Here is a 15,876-nt window from a genome sequence, read left to right on the forward strand (position 1 = left end):
CCACTTTTTGGACGTTTTTCTCTTTCGATCATGAACCCCATAATGAATCCACTAATGACAATGCAATAAATTTAGAACACAGAAAACAAGACTGCCTATAAATGTCAATATGTACAGTTCTGCTTATGCCCTCCAGTGCTATATAAGTGATAAGTAGTAGTAGTAGTAGTAAATGAAAGGGAACGTGAACCAACACAAAATGCCATTCCAGAGGAAAATTCAGCTAAGATAAAGGGCCAGCTTTTCAGCCAGAACTTGATATTCAGCACTACTATCCAGATAATTAGAAAGGATGCTGTCAGTGGCACTACCCAGATTTTACACCTATCATATTCAGATAATATTCAGCTGCTAACTGGATAGGTTGCCATTATCTGGATAGCTATCAGCTCCTACCTGATCCAGCCCTCTTTTAACCAAATAATGTCTAGCAGTTCAACACTATAAAGCAGCCAAATATTTATCCACATAATTTTCAACATATCTTGATAAAGGAGTTATGCATTTACTGCTCGGTGGCTAATGCATAACTCCCTTTGAATAGTGGCCCAAATGGTTCCCGATTCTTTCTGAAGATCATTGAGGAAAGGGCTTAAAGTTTAGCATCAGGGGCTTTGTTTTGGGTAGCGTTTTCTTTTCTTTATAAAAAAAAGGCAAGTTATAACCCTAGATAAATGAACAAAGTTACAAGTGTCTAGGAATTAAATAGGTAGCTGAATTTTTTTTTACCATAAATAGAGGCTGAAGAGCAAAAACCAACCTTATGAATATTAAGGAATGATATATCTCAGAGCTTCTCAAACTTGCCCTACTCAGGATATCATCCACATACACTGGAGACCAAGTAAGTACAAATTTATCTCATGCATATTTCTTCTAGATCTGATTTTTAAAAACCTAACCGTAACTGAGATTTTTTCCCTGGAATGACCTCGGCAGTTTTTCAACGATGGGCAGCTCAGGGGATACATACTTTGGATCAGATGCTTTTAGAGGATGGAATGCTCAAATCTTTCCCAGTCCTTACATGGGAATTGGCCGTGAGAAATAGGGATCAGTTTGGATATATTCAGTTGAATCACTAAGGGCTCCTTTTACAAAGGTGCGCTAGCATTTTTAGTGCACATACCGGATTAGCACGCGCTGAACTACCACCTGCTCAAGAGGCGGTAACGCCTAGCGCGCGCTATTCTGCGCGTTAAAGCCATAACGCACCTTTGTAAAAGGAGCCCTAAGTTTCAACTCTTCCCACAATCTCTTTTCTGTCGGGATGGCTTCCAAGTTACAAGTATTCTTAGAAGCAGAAGATGCTCCCTTGTCAGTTTCCGAATTTCAGAAGGTTCTATGGATGGCGATTTCAGATAAATTTTATGAACAATTGACGGCTAAATGATATTGTTCAAGCTTTGCACCGTATCCCCAGAATTATCATTGGAGCTATCTGGAGAGAATGTGCATATAGATTTATCGCTAGGGCTTATTTTTCCCCAGGTACAGGGCCTACTATTCGAGTCGTGTACAGTTCACTTTACATAGAAACATAGAAATAGACGGCAGATAAGGGCCCACGGCCCATCTAGTCTGCCCACCTTAATGTCCCTCCCCTACCTTTGCCCTGTGAAGAGATCCCATGTGCCGATCCCATTTGGCCTTAAAATCAGGCACGCTGCTGGCCTCAATCACCTGTAGTGGAAGACTATTCCAGCGATCAACCACTCTTTCAGTGAAAAAGAATTTCCTGGTGTCACCTCGTAGTTTCCCGCCCCTGATTTTCAACGGATGCCCTCTTGTTGTTGTGGGACCCTTGAAAAAGAAGATATCTTCCTCCGCCTCGATGCGGCCCGTAAGATACTTGAACATCTCGATCATGTCCCCCCTCTCTCTGCGCTCCTCGAGCGAGTATAGCTGTAATTTGTCAAGCCGTTTTTCGTATGGTAGATCCTTGAGTCCCGAGACCATCCGGGTGGCCATTCTTTGCACCGACTCCAGTCTCAGCACATCCTTGCGATAATGCGGCCTCCAGAATTGCACACAATATCCCAGGTGGGGCCTCACCATGGATCTATACAATGGCATAATGACTTCCGCCTTACGACTGACGAAACCCCTTCGTATGCAGCCCATGATTTGTCTTGCCTTGGACGAAGCCTGCTCCACTTGATTGGCAGACTTCATGTCCTCACTGACGATTACCCCCAAGTCTCGTTCTGTTACCGTTTTTGCTAGGATCTCGCCATTAAAGGTATAAGACTTGCATGGATTCTGGCTGCCCAGGTGCATAACTTTGCATTTTTTGGCATTGAAGTTGAGTTGCCATGTCCTAGACCATCGCTCCAGTAGGAGTAGGTCGTGCATCATGTTGTCGGGCACTGAATCTTCGTCTGTTGTGCATTTGCCCACTACATTACTCAGTTTGGCGTCATCGGCGAATAATGTTATTTTACCTCGAAGCCCTTCTGCCAAGTCTCTTATAAAGATATTGAATAGGATTGGGCCCAAGACTGAGCCCTGTGGTACTCCACTAATCACCTCCGTCATTTCGGAGGGGGTGCCGTTCACCACCACCCTTTGGAGCCTACCTCCAAGCCAGCTCCCAACCCATTTCGTCAATGTGTTACCTAATCCTATAGAACTCATCTTGCTCAGTAACCTGCGGTGTGGTACGCTATCGAATGCTTTGCTAAAGTCCAGGTACACGATGTCCAGGGACTCCCCAATATCCAGCTTCCCCGTTACCCAGTCAAAGAAGCTGATCAGGTTGGACTGGCAGGATCTCCCCTTAGTAAATCCATGTTGTCGGGGATCCCGTAGATTCTCTTCATCCAGGATCTTATCTAATTGGTGTTTGATTAGAGTTTCCATTAGTTTGCTCACTATCGATGTTAGACTCACTGGTCTGTAGTTTGCTGTCTCCATCTTTGAGCCTTTCTTGTGGAGTGGAATGACGTTAGCCGTCCTCCAGTCCAACGGGACGCTGCCTGTACTAAGGGAGAGGTTGAAGAGCGCGGACAGTGGCTCCGCCAAGACATCACTCAGCTCCCTAAGCACCCTGGGGTGCAGGTTGTCCGGCCCCATTGCTTTGTTAACCTTGAGCTTTGACAGCTCACCGTAGACACTGCTGGGCGTAAACTCAAAGTTACTAAACGGGTCAACTGAGCCAACCCTTGTCTGTAGCTGAGGGCCGAGCCCTGGCGCTTCTCGGGTGAAGACTGAGCAGAAGTATTCATTGTTAGTAATAGCATTGCAATACCCATCTGACACCTTAAGAGACTGGGGTAAGGAGGGTGGACAGGTTCATTCAACAAAAGTTGATGACTACAGTTGTATTGTTTTGGTAATATTTTATTCTACTTTTGTTGGTCATCAATAAAAACTGTTTTATCATAAATAAAACTAAACCACAAGCCAAAAAAAAAAAACCTAGTCATACCTTTAAAATTTCCAATGAACAAACCAGGAAGAACCTGTTGGAGAATAATACAAAAATCAATGGAATATTTTAGCATTCTACAAATTCATCAAAGCTGAAGATCAAAACTTTAATTTTTGCCTTTCTTTGGCTCCAAAATTATTCCATAATGCTCTTAGACTGGCTCTGTTATTTATGCAGTATTCTGCTGACAAAACATGTTTCCTCAACAAATATGATTTTAAGAATGCAAAAAAAAAAAAAAAGCATACCCTCCAAGTTATTTTTATTGTTCTATCCTTGCTGTGATAGTTATTTGGAACCCACTGTAATGCCGATATACATACATAAACTTAACAGCTATATTAGTGCAGTTCAATTGTAAGATCTTTCTAGCACAACCACAGCTAATTTACTGTCCAGGTGTGCCGGTATCAGTTCATTCACTTGCTTCAAGACACAGCAGCATTTGCAACAGCATTCTTTAGCGATCTTGAAATGTTCTGTTTATATTTAGCATGCTAGATGCTTTCTGTTATGGTATCAGAATGCTGAAAATGCTACTGCTTTCCTAAAGTGAAAATGCCTGAAAGTCATGCCTGGTGGCACTTCTCTATTTGACAGCCTGGGGCCCGTTTCAGCTAGCACATCTTTCAGCGCACAGATGGTTTCAGACCACTTGAAACATCCACTGCCTTGAAGTGCATGAAAACTATAAGCCACAACCTGATACGGATTTCCAAGTAGCTACTGTACAAGTGTCTCAAACCTTCTACCCTTGAAAAGGTGATACAACACAGACCCGAGTAAAGTCATATTCTTCTAAACCAGGGGTGCCCACACTTTTTTGGCTTGCGTGCTACTTTTAAAATGACCAAGTCAAAATGATCTACCAACAATAAAATTTTTAAAAACACAAAGCACACTGTACGCAAAGAAAATGTTAATTATCATTTGTATTTGAGGGTTTTTTTCCAGAGGTCAAGGCAAATGACTTTAAAATATGCAATGTTACCTCAGTAACAACTATACAAAAATAGACAAATATACCCCATCCCATTTTACTAAACCGCGATAACGGATTTTAGTGCAGGAAGCTGCGCTGAATGCCCTGCGCTGCTCTTGATGCTCATAGGCTCCCTGCACTAAAAACCGCTATTGCAGTTTAGTAAAAGGGGGCCATAGTGCAAAATATAGACAGCAGATATAAATTCTCAAAACGGACACATTTTGATCACTAAATTGAAAATAAAATCATTTTCCTACCTTTTTGTCTGGTGATTTCATGAGTCTCTGGTTGCACTTCCTTCTTCTGTAAAGCCAATATTTCTTTCTTTCTGTCTCCCCCTAGCCCCCCTCTTTCTTTCTGCCTTTCTTTCTCTCTCTCCCTGCCCCCCAAGCCATCGTGCTGATTTCTCCACTTCCCCGATTCTTTCCCTACCCCCACCCCCAAGCCACCACGCCAAATTCTCACTGCTGCTTCCCCGAGCCAGGCCTGGAGCATACAAGCGGTGGGCCCACAAGGCTTCACTTCTGACGTCAATTCTAACGTCGGGGAGGAAGCTCCAGGCCAGCCAGGACATCAGACATCAGAATTCACGTCGGAGGTAAAGTCTTGTGAATCTGGCGCTTGTACGCGCCAGGCCTGGCTTGGGGAAGCAGCAGGAAGAAAAAGATTGCAAAGGCAACGCAATCGACTCGCGTTGCCTTTGTGATCTACTGGTCGATCGCGATCGACCATTTGGGTACCTCTGTTCTAAACCATTAGCTGATTTCCCAAGGTTTTAGCAACATCCCATCATGGCAGCCAGCTGCACAACAACTCACAAGCTTTTTCTTTCCCAGCCATGAAATACTGGTACCTAAACTTTCCCAAGTGCAATGTATTAGAAGGCAATTTACAAACCTTTTTTTTAGGTATCTGTGGGCTAAACTCCTGTATAATGTTAATGCTAAAATCACTGTACACATGCTTCTCTCTAAACCAGCTAAAAGTACATATGCTGCAAAAACCCACACATGGGGTCCTTTTACTAAGGGGCCATTAGCAAAAGAACCTTTTAAAAAGTAGTGAAAATATTTGTGACACTCCCTCCCCCCTCCCAAGGATAGTCTGTAGTTTAGTACAATTTATACTTTAAAACATGATTAGATCCTAATAAGAGGGGAAGATACCGAATATACTTGAATATAAACTGAGATTTGGGGGACCGAAAAATGGCCCATAAATGGGGATCTCAGTTTATATTCAAGATATCCCCCCACCCTCATTGATCAATATGCTGCTATCCCTCCTCTCCTCCAGGCGCTTCTGTCCTCCTTCCTCTCTGACCACTGGTACATTGCTGTCCCCCTTCCGTCCACACATCACTTTATGGTCAGCACTGTTGTCATACACCAGGACCAACCACCGACCTCCCACTTCCCAGCACTGCCTGCATACACCAGGACCCACCTCCAGACTGGCACTGCACTTATCCGCCTAAACACACTGCCAGCGATCTTCCGTGTTGGGCCAGCGAGGGGCCCTGAGATTCTCGGAGGGCGGGAGCCGGCAGGCCTTGAGCATGCGCAGATGCTCAAGGCCCCTCATTGGCCCAACATGAAGGATCACTGGCAGCGTGTTTAGGCGGACAAGTGCAATGCCAGTCTGGAGGTGGGTCGCGGTGTATGAAGGCAGCACCAGGAATTGGGTGTTACGAGATATAAACTGCATATAGAGAAAATTTTCAGAGATTTCTTGATAAGTTTTCCAGGGCCTCATAACTGTGATGCAGGAATAATCTGTCCTTTCTTTATAGAAACATGAAGGCAGATGATAAAGACCAAATGGCCCTTCCAGTTTGCCCAACCACAGCATCCACTATCTCTTCCTCTCCACGTGCCTATCCCACACTTTCTTGAACTCAGACACAGTCTTTGTCTCTACCACCTCTTCCGGGAGACTATTCCAGGCATCTACTATCCTTTCTGCAAAAATGTATTTCTTTAGATTACTCCTGAGCCTATCACCTCTTAACTTCAAACTATGCCCTCTCATTCCAGAGCTTCCTTTCAAATGAAACTTGCCTCATGCGCATTTATGCCTCGTAGGTATTTAAACATCTCTCTCTCTTATTGCTGTAGATACTGCAGCCTACAAGGTTGTAAGGTGTGACTCAAAACTTCCCAATTAGCATTCTTCCTTATATAGTCCAGTTTCCTTATCTTTAAATTTTTCTGGAACTTGTCTTGAAAATTGTAACGAGTCACTGAACTCATCTACCAGGAAAATGTCCTATTTAACCTCTTGTTCACTAATCTCTTCAATCAGGACAGGGTTGAAACTGATATAAGCATAGGTTTAAGTGGACCTGTAGACAAGGGAGCTGCATTATGGCACTAACCTCGGTTTATATTCGAGTCAACCTTTTTCTCCCCCTTTTTGGGAGATAAAAAAAAGTTACCTTGATTTATATTTGAGTACAGTGTTCCCCCGCGAATTCACGGCCCGGTCATTCGTGGTCTGCTCCAACCGCTTCTTCCTGTACTAAAGTCGGGATACACCAATCAGAAGCTGCATGTCAAAGCAGAGAGTTGGTCGGCCCCGCAGGGAAGAGAAGCAGGGAGTTCAAAGAACACGGTGCCGGCCTGATCCCCGATGACAGCAGTGAGAAGGGAAGGGAAGCAGGTTGGCTCTAGACGAGCCACGAGCCGCACTCTAGGGAGAACAGTGGACCGCCCCCCCCCCCCTTGGCACGCCACTGGAGCAGCAGCGTGTCTGGCCGGCTCGTTCGTTCAAACCGCGGGTGGCGGCTCCTTGCGAGATCCGTGCCTGCGTCTGAAGCCTCTCTGATGTTGTGACATCAGAGAGGCTTCCGATGCAGGAGTGGATAGCGCAAGGAGCCGCCAACCCACGGCTTTGAACGAACGAGCCGGCTGCTGCTCCAAAAGGAAGAGAATGATCGCCACCAGACCGCGGGCCGCAAATAAAACCTGGAGAGCCACATGCGGCCCGCGGGCCGCGTGTTTGAGACCGCTGGTACAGAGCCAAACCCCTAAGATTGGGGGGGGGGGGGGGTGGCTGCAGAAACAGCCCTAGTTATAGGGACTCCTTTCTGACACTGAGGTTGCATTGTGGTTCTAGCTAAGCAGTTCTTATGAAGACAAAGGGTTTTTTTGTTTGTATTAATGAAAGGAAGATAAGGAAACCAAGAAGGAAGACTGTGGAGAAAGGGCAGAATCAAAAGAGAGACAAGAAAACTTCAAATGTAGTGTGGTCTACATGGACAAGGAAGATACCTTGAATCCTTCAGGTATTCCCAGAGCAGTCAACTCAGGCAGGTTCCTGCGTCTCTTCCAGAGTTTATCATTCAACTGGGTGACTAGCTCTCCATCTAGGCTTGGGAGTGCTCTCACCAGACCAATCCTTTTGGTACACAGAAATATTTGTCACCATCAGCAAAAAACTGAGAATATTGACATGCTGGAGTTCCACAGTGCCTTTTATAAGGCAGGGCACAAAGCTTGTATGTCTGTATCTCCATTTGCTTTCTGAGGAGAATAAATCATCCATTCTGGACTGCCCCTTCTTGTTGGTGGGGTGGTGGGAGGGGAGATTTTCGGGTAGGGTGGGGGGATGAAAAGGAAATTACCCCTCCTTGGACACAATGAAGGAGCTTGCATCATAGGTACTGTGGTGCTCAGTCAGCACCTACTGGCACTCAAAGCTGGTTCCTATGGCTTCAAAATATTTGGACAGTTTTTGAAAGCTTAATTTCTCTGGAACTCTGGCTCCCACCTTATCCAATCTAGCTAATTTTTCAACTCAATGGCCTAGATGCACTAAACAAGGTCAGTAAGACCGTGTAGGTCCACTGTGGTCCAATTTTGGGCAAATTCCAAAAGAGCGACTGATTTGAATGCAAGTTATTTGAGCAGAGGTTTGGTGTAATCCCTATCCGATCCCGTGGATGAATTGCTGTGAGAATGACTCTCACACATGCGCAGAGCTGGCAGGGGAAGCTCAAACAGCTGAGAGATAGGGGAAGCTTCCTGACACTCAGGTGTTTGGGGCAGGAAACCATTTTTTAATGGATACAGATGTGCATATTATCCACGCACAATATCTGTCCCTATTAAAAAAAAAAAAGTTGTGCAACCCTCCACCCAATGACAACTGTGTGTCCCCGAACTCCCCCCCCCCATGATGACGGCCGCCCCTGTGACAGTGACGCATCAGAGAGACAGGAGGGATGCCAACTGGAGGGATGTCCACCTGGACCCCCAACCACACTCACCCCATTCTACCTGAAAATCTCCCCACCACCAAGACCCCAAAAGACAGCCCTGGTGGTCTGGTGGACTGGAGGGGGTCACTTCAGAACCCCCCCCCCCCAGGCTCAAGCAACCTCCCCGTACCTCGTCGTAGAAGTCCACTCCCTCTTGCCAGCTGGCCCGCCTCTTCAAAATGGTTGGGCCTTCCCTTTCCTGGTGCATCCTGATGGCCTAAGGCCCTGTTTAGTCCAGATACCTAAATCCCTCCCATAGGAGGGGCTTAAGGTATCCAGGCCAATCAGGGCCTTAGGCCACCTTCCTGGTGCATCCTGAGTTGAACTGGGGAGGAACTTAAAACTTTGACTGGCCTGGGTACCTAAGGCCCATTCTATATGAGGGGCTTAAGATATCCAGGTCCCTCCTCAGTGTATCCCAGGCTGCATTAGGAAGGCCCACCCATTTTGAAGTGGTGGGCGAGCTGACAAGAGGGAGTGGGCATCATTCTTGCCAGCTTCTACAACGAGGTTTGGAGGGGAGGTTATGAGCTGACCCCACCAGGGCTGTCTTTTGGGGTCTTGTTGGTGGAGTGTAAGGAGAGGGAGATGCCGGGGAGGGTCTATGTGGCCCAGATGCACAACTAGGTTGCCGAGGCAGGAGGGAGTGGGCATTCCTTCTATCTCTCAGCGTGGGGGCAGCCATCATTGTCTGGATATTCAGGGACCCACGGTTGTCATCGTGTGGCAGCTCACTTTTTTTTTAATGGGGCAGTGTGTAACATATTTGCAGTATCTGTACCCGTTAAAAAATAAAGTATGGTAAATATTATAAATATATTAATTTCAGGGCTGAACTATCGGTAGAACAGGTAAGCTTTTTTCAGATCGCTAAAAGCAATCACTTTTTTTGTGCATCGCAAAGCCATGTTAGAGCATCAATCGCTCAGCTAGTTTACATGGTATTTCAATATTAATGACCTTATTTGCATGGCTGGATTGGAGATTGAGCAATAGTGCAAAAAACCATGCGATGAGCCGTTTTGTGCATTGAGTCAGCAAAACCAGTTTAGCGCCTATCACATCTAGACCAATGTGTTTATTCACTGGCTCATCCACTTCCCAGCTAAAACTGGCCCAATTCAGTTAAATTTTCAAACCCTTTGTATATAATCTTTCCTACATCCTTTGGGTTAGATTTTAAGAAATAACAATAGAATACACTGATAATGACTCTCAGCTAAACACATCTATGCTGCTCTGTGAATAAGTGAGGAAGAGAGAGTAAAAAGAACTTCAATCCTTGGGGTATTGTTTGCAAAAAGGAATTTGGTGGTCCTTGATGTTGCAGCTCCCCTTTGTAGTAATAATTTTATTTATAAAGCGCTTTAATGCGCTGCAAATGACAGTATATTAAGTGAAGTAATAAACATAGTGTTGCCATCTTGTGCATCCAAAACCTAGTTTCTAAATGCACTGAATCCTCTCATCCTCCCTACACGTGTACATTATGCAGCCTGCACAGGAAGGAGGCGACAAACCTACTCAACCAACCATTGACTTGAGTCCTGTCCTACTTCAACTTGCTACCCCCCAAAAAACCTTTTCCTTATTTATGTGAAGGGTAAGATTTAGCATTATGAAATAATGAGAAGCTGTAGGAGAAATTTGTATTTAGAAACAAGAACAACCCTGAAGTTTCTGCATCGGCTTTACCGAAACATACCTGCCTCCCATCCCATCCCCCCGTCACACAAACCAGTGATCAATTCAGCAATAAAGCTAACGAAAGAAAGAAAAAGCCAAACAGGGAGGGACATACAGGACAAGGACGCTGCTCGTTACCTTGTTCATCCCATTCCCCATGGCTCTAGCGGGCTACACCCGGGGGACGCAGACAGAGAGAGAGCAGTGATTGCCCGTGCAAGCGGGGGCAGGGAAGGCACTGGCAGGAGGAAGCCAAGCTAGGGCGTGTCTGCACGTGCACATACCAGTATGAAACTAGTCCGTGCTCGCTTAATTATAATTAACTCTAATCCCCCACTCTAACTAACACAAAATTGTAGAGGAAAGGAATGAACTGAGCTGGGCAGTAATCCCTCTTTCAATTCAGGCATTGTCACTAACCATCCTCTCTCTCGGGCATCCCGGGGCTTGTAGTTTCTCCACGAATCTAGGGGTGGAAATGGTGAGCGTCGGAACTACGACTACCGAAGTGAAGTGCGCGTGGCTCCAAACTGGCCGTTCCCCTCTAGAACTGACGGTCCCCCGGCTAAAGCGTGGCTTCTTGGCTGCCTGAATGGAACATAGCCTCAGCCGCGCGACCCCGCTAAAGTTCCAGCAGTGATGCGGATGCCTAAACTCTGCACACCAGAAAGCGGGTTCACTTAGTTCCTATCCTGCTCCTCCATCATTTCCTTATACTTTGCCCACTCTACTCCATCCTCAGAGGCACTATCTTCCCAGAGCCACCAACATTTCAAAATAATTGGAGGTGATAAACCCAATGGAAAGTATCCCTCCCTGGACACAGTTAAAAAGTTTGGTAAATATTGGGGGTGCTCAAGCATCGACACAGAGCTGGTTCCTATGGTCCCACTCCATGCACACCTGCTAGGGATGAACCATCCCAAAGAATGAAATTGAAGTTGAAAAACTGACACAGGGCCGGTTTTATACATTGTGGAGCTCCAGGGCTGAAGTTAAGAGGGCCCCGATCCCCCCGATCTTCCCAGCATTAATAGCACACATAATACAGCTTTAGTTTAATTCTTTATGGTGGTGGTGGTGGAGGGGCAACACATGTCGACAGTAAAGGTACAGTGAGGTCATTTTTTAACAGTAGAGAAGAATGTTTCTACTGTGTCTCTGAAAAATTGAAAGCTACCACCTTAATTTCTATTTTTTTTAATGATTTTGAAACTTACACCTGCTATTTTTATATTCTAGTGCAATAGGCATGTAGACATATAATTCCTGAACTCAAGGGTAGTCAATCCCTTCCCACCAGAATTGTGAGAACCTCATTAGCATTTTCTTCGCTCTACCTCCCATCTCTCTGGGCTGTCCTGTCATTCCTCAGTTTTCTCTCTCTACACAGGAGATGGTAGAAGCCTGTTGCTGCTCAAGTTTATTTTTAATTTAATTCAGGTACTTTTCTTCATGCTGCAGAGAGACTTCTTGCTTGGGCCATCTCTGGCTGTGGGAGAGCTCAAACTCTGAGGTCAGAAGTCTTGTGGCCAAAAGGCAGACTGCTTTGCAGTACACCCACTTGGCCAGCCTGCACTAACAGTCTGGTAGCTTAGGGACCAGTTTCTTGGCAGCAAGTCTCACCCCAGATTCTGTCTGCAGTGGGCTTGAGTGCAGGCTCAGCAGCTTCATGGTGTTTTATTTTAACCTGGATCGGGGCCGACTACATTTCTGTCCCCCTGCTGTGCATGCAGATTCCACTGGTTGAGATCTTCAGAGGGTCAGAGAGGCAGTTAGAAGAAGCAAACATTCCAATTTCCATGTTTGTTTGAGTCAGAAGTTCTCCCATCTTTTTGTCTGTAGTTTCATCCTATGCAGTTCCCAGCACAAGCATGGCACATTGAGTACAAGGCTGACGGCCTAGGGAAGAAAATCAGGGGGGGGTCCTAGAAAGTGATTTTTTGTTGTTGTTGTTGTTCTGGGGTTAGAGCTAGGGTTCCTTACCTCTAAAATCCCCAAATCACTCATTTTTTAAAGTAGCTTCCATGGGCCAGTTTTGGCGCAAAAAATCACTGCTGTGACGGCCGTCTTGTCTGTGCCTCAAAACACTTCAATTTTGCATAAATTCCGGTGGGATGGACTCAAGCCAGGATACTTCAGATTCATACCAGATTTACATTAAATGGCAGGCTGAGGACTGTTCATGTTCCAAGTGCCATGTATCACATGTTCCTCTGTGCTCTTAACAGTCAAGGCCCCCTTATGCATTTGCTGTTTCTTTCCTCTCCTTCACTTTTTACACTACATCCATCATTGGCATTGATTTTCATTTTCAGTTTTCTTCCATTTCTGTGCCCCCAACTCAAATCTATCTACCTTTCCATGACTTACCCTCTCCTCGTCTCCCGCTCCCTTCCATCCATGTACACCATCTCTTCCCCTCCCTTCCATCCATCTATTTGCACCATCTCCTTCCCCTCCATCTATGTACCCCCGTTCCTCTACTCTCTGTCCCCTCCCATTCAGCGTTGCTCCCCTCTTCCTTCCCCACCACCCCTGGTTCTACCAGATGTCCTTCCCACCCTGTTCCAAAGTCCCTCTTGCCTTGAAAACTACAAGGAGGTCGCAAATGCAGCAGCGATTCTCTAGCACTGCCTGTGGCCTCCACTGCATGGTTCTTTTGCTGCAGCCCGTTCAAGCAGAAACAGAAGTTGCTTCAGAGGGGGTGTACCACAGCAGAAAAACAGTGCAGAGGAGGATCAGTGCTGGAGAATTACTGTCACGCAGGTGCCATCCTTGTAGTTTTTGAGGTGAAGGGGGCTTTGGAACCAGGTGGCAGCTGCGAGCCACACAGGAGGTCCTCAAGAGGCCACCATTGAAGAACAGTGCCCTAGGGCATATAAGGAGCTGAAATCTAAAACACAGACTAAGTCGCGGACTGAATTTTTTTATTAAGATACTTAGTCTTAGTAGAAGTATAGATCCTTCTTCACCCTAAGACACCATTCCAGCGATCCACCTGGTTATTTTCACCTCATGGATGTTATACTTAATCCCAACTTTGTTCAAATAGTCATTCTAGGCATCGGTAGCGGAACACTTTTTTGTTTGGGGGAGCCTGAAAGCTCCGCCCCAGACCCCGCCCCCCCCCAATAGTACTAATTTTAACCACAAAAGTAAACTACACAAAGCAATTCATGCTTCTCAGCATTCATTCCTACCAGAACACCTGGCCTTGGTCACACATGCAGAACACAGATAACCCCTATACAGGACCACAAACTAAAAGTACTAATATATAAGAACATAAGAATTGCCGCTGCTGGGTCAGACCAATGGTCCATCATGCCCAGCAGTCTGCTCATGTGGCGGCCCACTAGTCAAAGACCAGTGCCCTAACTGAGACTAACTCTACCTGTGTAAGTTCCGGTTCAGTAGGAACTTCTCTAACTTTGTCTTGAATCCCTGGAGGGTGTTTTCCCCTATGAAAGACTCCGGAAGAGCATTCCAATTTTCCACCACTCTCTGGATGAAGAAGAACTTCCTTATGTTCATATGGAATCTATCCCCTTTCAATTTTAGAGAGTGCCCTCTCGTTCTCCCTACCTTGGAGAGGGTAAACAACCTGTCCTTATCTACTGAGTCCATTCCCTTCAGTACCTTGAATGTTTCGATCATGTCCCCTTTCAATCTCCTCTGCTTGAGGGAGAAGAGGCCCAGTTTCTCTAATCTTTCGCTGTACAGCAACTCCTCCAGCCCGTTAACCATCTTAGTCGCTCTTCTGTGGACCCTTTCGAGTAGTACCGTGTCCTTCTTCATGTACGGTGACCAGTGCTGGACGCAGTACTCCAGGTGAGGGCGCACCATGGCCCAGTACAGCAGCATAATAACCTTCTCTGATCTGTTCATGATCCCCTTCTTTATCATTCCTAGCATTCTGTTCGCCTTTTTTGCCGCCGCAGCACATTGCGTGGACGGCTTCATCGACTTGCCAATCAGAACTCCCAAGTCTCTTTCCTGGGAGGTCTCTCCAAGTACCGCCCCAGACATCCTATATTCATGCATGAGATTTTTGTTACCAACATGTATCACTTTACACTTATCCACGTTGAACCTCATCTGCCAGGTTGATGCCCATTCCTCGAGCCTGATTATGTCACGTTGCAGATCTTCGCAATTCCCCTGTGTCTTCACTGCTCTGAATAACTTCGTATCATCCGCAAATTTAATCACCTCACTCGTCGTACGTATGTCCAGATCATTTATAAAGATGTTGAAGAGCCCGGGTCCAAGCACCGAGCTCTGCGGCACCCCACTGGTGACGCTCTTCCAGTCCAAGTATTGTCCATTTACCCCCACTCTCTGTTTCCTGTGCTTCAGCCAGTTTTTAATCCACGTGAGTATTTCACCCTCAATTCCATTGCTCGCAATTTTCCAAAGTAGTCGTTCATGCGGAACCTTATCAAACACCTTCTGAAAATCCAGATATACATAAGAACATAAGCAGTGCCTCTGCCGGGTCAGACCAGAGGTCCATCCCGCCCAGTAGTCCGCCCCCGCGGCGGCCCAACAGGTCATGACCTGCCTTAATCACCAGAAGGGGCCCCCTTGCCCCCTAGGTTTCTCATCGAAGTCCTATCTTCCCATCAATGTCCTAACCCTCCGGCCTTGCATCTGCACGACCTGGTGAGCTGTCTATACTTATGCAACACCCCAGCACCTCCCTCAGTACCCCACGATCCCCTTTTCCCTCAGGAATCTGTCCAATCCCTGTTTGAATCCCTGTACTGTACTCTGCCGGATCACTTCCTCCGGGAGCGCATTCCATTTGTCCACGACCCTTTGGGTGAAGAAAAACTTCCTTGCATTTGATTTGAACCTATCTCCCTTCAGTTTCTCTGAGTGCCCCCTCGTACCTGTCGTCCCTTTTAGTCTGAAGAACCTGTCCCTGTCCACCCTCTCTATGCCCCTAAGTATTTTGAAGGTCTCTATCATATCCCCCCTGAGCCTCCTCTTTTCCAGAGAGAAGAGCCCCAGTTTATCCAGCCTCTCAGCATATGGGCAGTTTTCCAGCCCTCTTACCAGTTTCGTTGCCCTCCTTTGGACTCTCTCAAGAACTGCCATGTCCTTCTTGAGGTGCGGCGACCAATATTGAACGCAGTATTCCAGATGTGGGCGCACCATCGCTCGATACAGCGACATGATGACTTCCCGCGTCCTGGTTGATATGCCCCTCTTGATGATGCCCAGCATCCTGTTGGCTTTCTTCGAGGCTGCTGCACACTGTGCGGATGGTTTCATGGATGGATCCACTAGCACACCCAAGTCTCTCTCAAGTCCGGTGTCTTCCAGCAATCTCCCCCCCATTTTATACTCGAACAACGGGTTCTTTTTCCCTATGTGCATGACCTTGCATTTATCTACGTTAAAGCGCATTTGCCATTTGTTTGCCCAGTCCTCCAGCTTATCGAGGTCCCTTTGCAGTTCCTCACACTCCTCCCTGGTCCTAACTCTGGCACAGAGCTTGGT

General features: G+C 46.3%; 2 protein-coding genes across 5 annotated transcripts in view; one reads left to right on the top strand and one right to left on the bottom strand.

Annotated features, from left to right (window-relative positions):
* The window catches only part of DUSP22 (dual specificity phosphatase 22), a 96,713-nt gene extending 85,651 nt beyond the window's left edge, over nt 1-11,062 (bottom strand). The window contains exons 1-2 of one of the 4 annotated variants that reach the window (XM_033934899.1): nt 10,786-11,062; nt 3,431-3,464 (exon numbers count right to left, since the gene is read on the bottom strand). In XM_033934899.1, the coding sequence (XP_033790790.1) occupies nt 3,431-3,464; nt 10,786-10,788 (37 nt within the window). In that variant the 5' untranslated portion in view covers nt 10,789-11,062. Of the gene's footprint in view, nt 1-3,430; nt 3,465-4,675; nt 4,731-10,503; nt 10,730-10,785 lie in introns of those variants that run through there. The other 3 variants (XM_033934896.1, XM_033934897.1, XM_033934900.1) reach the window with 3 other exon arrangements.
* The window catches only part of NQO2 (N-ribosyldihydronicotinamide:quinone reductase 2), a 243,462-nt gene that overhangs the window by 154,760 nt on the left and 72,826 nt on the right, over nt 1-15,876 (top strand). The window lies entirely within an intron of this gene.

Source organism: Geotrypetes seraphini, chromosome 2, assembly GCF_902459505.1.
Source record: "Geotrypetes seraphini chromosome 2, aGeoSer1.1, whole genome shotgun sequence".
Taxonomy (NCBI): Eukaryota; Metazoa; Chordata; class Amphibia; order Gymnophiona; family Dermophiidae; genus Geotrypetes; species Geotrypetes seraphini.